Source organism: Pundamilia nyererei, unplaced genomic scaffold (genome assembly GCF_000239375.1).
Source record: "Pundamilia nyererei isolate P.nyererei 1_Seehausen unplaced genomic scaffold, PunNye1.0 scaffold00118, whole genome shotgun sequence".
Taxonomy (NCBI): domain Eukaryota; kingdom Metazoa; phylum Chordata; class Actinopteri; order Cichliformes; family Cichlidae; genus Pundamilia; species Pundamilia nyererei.
The window spans coordinates 1,731,362-1,737,746 of record NW_005187519.1 but is presented as its reverse complement, the minus strand read 5'-3'; the positions used below and the strand labels follow the sequence as shown (position 1 = coordinate 1,737,746).

The 6,385-nt window shown below is 39.3% G+C and overlaps 1 protein-coding gene across 1 annotated transcript; it reads left to right on the top strand.

The window, feature by feature from the left end:
* Positions 1-3,099: 3,099 nt before the first annotated feature.
* On the top strand, positions 3,100-5,761 carry LOC102192918 (putative methyltransferase DDB_G0268948). The gene is made up of 6 exons (XM_005742254.1): positions 3,100-3,207; positions 3,326-3,486; positions 4,456-4,669; positions 4,798-4,901; positions 4,985-5,122; positions 5,674-5,761. Exons 1-6 carry the CDS (start codon positions 3,100-3,102, stop codon positions 5,759-5,761), a joined length of 813 nt encoding a protein of 270 aa, XP_005742311.1.
* The last annotated feature ends 624 nt before the right edge of the window (positions 5,762-6,385 follow it).

The window sequence follows — 6,385 nt, the reverse complement described above, 5'->3', positions numbered from 1 at the left end:
CGTGACGTCTCTGCCTTTGTAAATGGAGGGACAGTAACTGTGCGTGTATATGTAAGCGTGTAAAACCTGCAGATAGTCAGATTAACAGTATTTTGTCTGTTAATCGCCCAGTCTGCAATTCATCTCATGTAAACAATAACTTGGCGCACCGCGTGACGTGAAAAAAGGCACATACCTTTGACATTGCATGACGAGCTCTGTATTCCTCGTCCACACGTAAACGCAAAAAAGGAGTTTTAAAAAATCTCAGTTTTAGGTGATTCGTTTACGTGTGGACGAAACAGCTGCGTGTTCAAAAATACCCGTGTAGGTGTGGACGTAGCGTAAAAGAGTTAGTAGTTTATTTTCTTACTACCTGTAATTTATTGCAGATTACTTGTATTTGCTTAATTGTTTACTAAATGTTTGAGGTGTGAAATAAACCGCAATGGAGCAAAATATGGGTGTGTGTGGTTGCAGGATGTGTTCGTGCGTGTTCACTCAGTGGGGCGCGAACATTTTTCTTGTAAAACAAGGGGGGCCCAGCAAAAAAAGCTTGGGAACCGCTGCACTATATGATGAACAAAACCATTTTAGTAAAAGTCATGAAATATCAGATTGAGGATTTTTAAGGGTCTTTAGACGATTAATAGTTACTCTCATGCCAATTTTAATGTTAAACAATAGCTAGCTATATGGATTTTTATGATTATTTAGGTTAAAACTGCCATAAAATAATATATAAGCTTAAATAGTATTTTTTTTTAATGCAGACATAGGTTTCAGAATGATTAGAAAATACACAATTAAGCTAACCTAACTGATTATGCTAACACAACCGGTTCAGTATTTTGGTTCAAAAAGAGGTCACAAACCTTACAATGAACTTTCTTCTTTTGTGAAATGTAACTTGGGTTATGAGTTAACAGATGCCAATTTTATGGGCCATAAACCATCTTAAATTTAAACAACTTAAGCTAAATGGGAAGCAAGCTAACAGGCTAAAATTAGGTATATGCGCAATAAAGTTCTGCAATAAATATGCAATACATTTGGTAGATGTTAGTCAGTATTTAGTAGCAACTCAATTTGAAATAAGGGCTATTTTTTCTGGTGAACCCTTTCTTAGTTTAGTTAAATGGAAATCCCCTCTTATTAACACTTGTGCTAAATTTAATCTCCAAATGGCTTCAATACTACACTCTCAGAGACTGTCACTGTTTTCATTTAGGGGTTTCCATGATGCTTCCTTTATAATAGTGTGCTGAAGGAATCATGGGTCTGTGAAAATACTTCAAAAGCCATGACAAAAATTTCCCGCCCTCAAAAATATCACGGCTTTCAGACTGTTTTCTAAATTCATGGATTCCATCCAACAGCTGCAATCTGCTTCTACCTGCTGAGATTTCCACAGGGAAGTGGGATTTTATACTCAATCCCCATCTATCCATTCCCCTACCCTGTGTGTTTCTGTACTCACGCTGTCTGAAGAAAGAGGAAATGAGTGTGTGGGTATTTACAACTGCACATACATCTATTTTTTGGTTTGAATGCATTTTTATGATTTATACTGTACATACTCATCAGCCCTTATCGCCTTGCCCATAATTCCTGCCTTTTAAAACAGATACAAATTTAGGAATTCTACACTATATAATGTGCAAAAAATATACATTTTCTTTTTCATTTCACCTGCTTTCATGGGGGGGAAAGCCACGTTTAAATAAAGTATCTGTAATAAATTCTCCTCCTGCTGTGGATTACCTGTGTGATTGCTTTTCAGTTGAAATTCCCCATGCAGCATTAGCAACACTGCTTGTCACAGTCGATGGAAGCGCTCCCATAGCTCTTTTTTACTGTGTCGGGACTGCCTGCAGATATTAAAGCAATATGTGAGGCTGTTTGTCTGACTCCACTGGCTTTGTGTTTTAATGACTCCTGTGTGTGCGTGTGTGTGTTTTTGTGGGGACACTGTAATAAGACATGGTGATAAAGACTTGGTGCAACACTGGTTTGAGCAGAAACACGTACATGGATGGCAACTTTGTGTTGCCATCACACACACACACACACACACACACACACACACACACACACACAGAGAGAGAGAGAGAGAGAGAGCAGTGACCAGTTTAAATTGAATATAGCTGACAGGTTTGATCAGAGTTGATTGATTTGCAGGGCTGCACGCAGCCTCATGGTGAGGGTAAGAGTTGGACACCTTACCGGAACCTCCTCCTCCGTCTCCTCTTTACTCCAACCCCTGCCATCTCTCTCTTTTTTTTTTTAACACAACCCTTATTGCAAACCATATCTGACAATAGATATTGAACAGGGAAGCAGGAAGGATCAATGTTTGTTGATTGGTAAGAAAATACAAGGCTGAGGCTGTTTGAAGAGCCTCCAACTTAAATTACTTCAGGATGTTCTTGGAACCAAAGTGTGAGGTTGAACAGATTATATGGAGTCGATCTGCAGGAGCAGATACATTTTTGAGTATAAAATATATAATAAGAGTTTTTATCAAACTTTAATTTTCTCCAGATAGTCATAATATCAATGTACAACTCTGTGTAAGAATAAACAAGGAGATGACTTCTTTCAAGTTCAACTGATGAAAATTTTGTTTTTAAATTATTTTCAGCAGCTGTCTGCTTCTTCAGCACACAGCATCATATCTATGTGAGCATTTACTGCCATCTGCTGATTGTTGCCTAAAGGTGCAGACGTATGAATGCACAGCACTGAATCTGTAGAAGTAATAATAATAAAAATGCTTTTCCATTCTTGACCAAAACTATAAGACAAATGCTATGTTTGAATATAAAGTCCTGAATATTTTTTGTAATATACGTGTAAAGTTAAGCTTATTGTTGCCTGTGTAATGCATGTTATTCCCATCGTCATGTGCCACATAGTTGATCATTAACTGCGATGCTACATTTTAAAAGAATTGATCCCATGCATAGTTTAATTGCGAGCCGTAGCACATGGTGCACAGTGCACAGCACTGGCAGTTAATCTTCAACTCGGTAGTTAAATAAAGACGAGCTCAAAGTACTGAGTCATAGTATTCAGTCACATATTGCATACAGTCTGCAGGCACACTGCTGGAGCAACATGGCTGTGCGGCTCTTTGAGGGGAAAGATCATGCAGCGGCTTACCTGCAGTACAGAGTGGCACCCCAGGAGCTGGTCAGCACAGTTATGAACTTTATGGAGAAAAGGGTATGTGTTTATGCTTATGTGCTTGATAGCATTTGAACAAATCCTGTGTCTCTATCTATTAATGTTCTATTACATTGAGGCAGTTAAATGTACTCTAAAATCACAGCATTTCTCTTAGACACCAAAACCATTCAACCTTGCACTGGATGTAGGCTGTGGATCGGGGCAAGGGACGACCCTTTTGGCTCCATACTTCACCAAAGTGATTGGAACCGACGTCAGCCCCGTCCAGATAGAGACAGCGCAAGCCAATAAGAACCCTCCAAATGTCTCATACAGGTGAAGGGGAACAAAATGTGGTGGATGTAAAATAAAGGCTGTGATTTAGATAAACCAATGTGTCAAAGGTTCTGTGCTTTCTTCAGCATCTTCATTATGTAATTATTTCGTTTTTTGGGGCAGTTCTTTAAGTAAAGGCTACATTATGTCAATCATTCCTTGATTGTTGTAGATGAAGATAGCTTTAGATAAACATGGTTGTAAATTCTTTGCAAAGAGCTTACCACTTTGGGTAGCATTCTCAAACAAAACCATCATAGAAGATCAAATTCTAGTGTTACAGGGGTCACCGGTGGCCTCATATTATCCATGGGACGTGGCCTTGATCAGAAGCACTTGGACCCGCAATCAGTACCAGGCAAAGTGGTCTTCTATAAGTCCCACACCCACCTGTCAGACAGATATTGACACATATTGATGTTCTTACTTCAGCAGGTTGTTTCATCCGATCTGAGGTTAGCATCATGAGAAGGTCTTAGGTTTGAATCCAGGCACGGGTCTTTTCTCCCCTTCACGGTCCAAAGACAAACATGGAGTGAGATTAGTTGATTATTCTAAATTGACCTTAGGTGGGAAAGTAAGCGTGAATGGCTCTTACTCTATGTGTTTGCCTAGCAAGAGATTAGTGACCTGTCCAGGGGGTGTTGAACCTGCAACACCTGGGATGGGCTCCACTCCCACTTTCTGACTTGGATGGGCTGCAAATGGATGAGTGGTTTTAAATTTTGAAAGAAAACTCCAGAGAAAAAAGTGGCGACATGTTTGCACTGCCCTTGGAGACTTGAGCCCTAAACTAAATTACCAGCATTGAATTATATTATTCCTCTACAAATGGAAGAGAATCCAAATAAGATCATCCACAAAAGCAAGAATATGCTTTGTTATTCAAAGCTTTTCCCTTATTCATCTCTCCCATCTATAATGGGCCCTATTTTTTCCTTGTCCTGACTCTGTTCACCTTAACATCAGGCAGTGTCCAGCAGAAGAGCTACCATTTACGTCTGGAGAGGTGGACCTTTTGAGTGCCATGACAGCAGCTCATTGGTTTGATCACCAGCGGTTCCTCAAGGAGGCTGACAGGGTGCTGAAGCCTGGAGGCTGCCTGGCTCTCCTTAGCTACACCATGGACATGGAGCTTGAGTACGGAGACATCTCCAGCACTCTCAATGACATATGCAAAGAGGTTCATCCTAAATCTAAAAGCTCATGTGCAGAAATAGAGTACTGATGTAGGTTTTCAGCCACTATAAATGAATGCTTTCCCCAAAAAGCTTTAAAGTTTGTCTTTGCTTTCTTTCTTTGTCCCACCAGTTTTATGGTGCCCTGCTTCCATTCCGAGATCCCTACATTGGAAAATCCTCTAAGAAGATCTACCTAGACATGTTCAACTCCTGCTCTTACCCAGACAAAGAGTGGTGAGTTCTCAGAAGCTTTGCCAGAAGTCAACTTCAGTTACATTGACCAGAACATACTTATTTATGAGTCCAAATGTGTCCAGGAACGAGTGCCTGCAGACGAAAAGAACCCTGCCATTGAGTCAATATATTGGCATGGTGGAGACCTTCTCCAGCTACCAGAAACTGAAGAATAAGGACCCCGCCGAGGCCAAACATCTCTCTGACAATATCAGGAACAAGTGAGACATTGAACTTCACCAGTCTAGTCGTTAACTCCTGGCCTTGAACCCTCACCTCCCTTCACCTGGCGCTGACCGTTGATTCCTGTAATCTTCCCAGCTTAATTTATTTCTGATTATCAAACCTGCCAGAATACAGCTTTGAATACTGGCACAGTCTGGGGCATTAATCAGAAAAGCCAAACATTGCTTGACTAAGCTTAACTGTTGAAGGCTTTTACTGCTTTGATAATATAGCCCCCATTAATTCCCCCGCCAGTGACAGGAGAGAATAGCTCAGCAAGCACAATATATGGAGGAGAATTGCTGAGCCATAACTTTTACATGGATATAAGTATGACATTGTATTTAATTACTGTTAAAGTTTGGGAAGATTTAAACAGTTTCACTTTGTTCTGTCTCTTTAAAGAGTTTCACCTGCATGTTTGCCTAATTTAATGAAGGATAGAGCCTCTGGAGGTTGCTGTTAATTTACAACTTCACATAATCTGTCATCCAATAGTTCCTCTAAATCATAATGAACCATTCTGTCTCTCTGTCTTTTATCCCAGGTTGATGTCTGCAATGAAGGTGTCCTCTCCTAAGACAGAAGTCATGATGATTATGCATTATTTCTACTGGCTGGCGTGCAAACCTTGATCACTCAGAATGCATGAATCCTGTTTAGGATTGCTTTCCAAGGTTTTTTAGCTCGTCACCACTTAAAACAAACAACTGCCTTGTTAGACCCTGATTTTTATTAAAGATTTTAACTCTAACAGAGTGCATTAGCAATTTTTTTTTTGTTATTTTTTAATTGTTTAGACCTACTGATGAGCGCCGTGTTGTACAAGCCTCACAGCGCTTCCTTTTTTTTTTATCTCTTTCTGAAAATGCAAATCAGAATTTTCTATTAATATTAACTCGAATCTGAATGAAATGAAGCTGCTCTTCAGTTAATTTTAGACTACTGACTATCAACTGCCTTATAGAAAATCTGAGAGTGAACACTAGATGGAGCCATTTTGTTGTAATGAAGTCCATGAAAATCTCGTGTGCAATCTTAAAATCTTAAGTTTGACAAGTATTGAGTGCACTTTTGTTTCTTTTTGTAATAAGTGAACTGCAGTAAAAGAAAAAGTTTCTTTAAGTGATGTGAAACCTCTGTGTACTGTAATGATATGAAATGTGAAGTTTATGAATATGTAAGTACCCCAGCCTCTATTTTCAAATTACAAGTTATTGAAGTATAAAATTATAGATAGATAGATAGATAGATAGATA

Bases quoted from the DNA above. Each gene is read 5' to 3' on its own strand.
- LOC102192918 (XM_005742254.1), top strand. From the start codon at position 3,100: ATGGCTGTGCGGCTCTTTGAGGGGAAAGATCATGCAGCGGCTTACCTG. The intron at 3,208-3,325 runs GTATGTGTTTAT...CATTTCTCTTAG, and splicing joins TGAACTTTATGGAGAAAAGG to ACACCAAAACCATTCAACCT. The intron at 3,487-4,455 runs GTGAAGGGGAAC...CCTTAACATCAG, and splicing joins CCTCCAAATGTCTCATACAG to GCAGTGTCCAGCAGAAGAGC.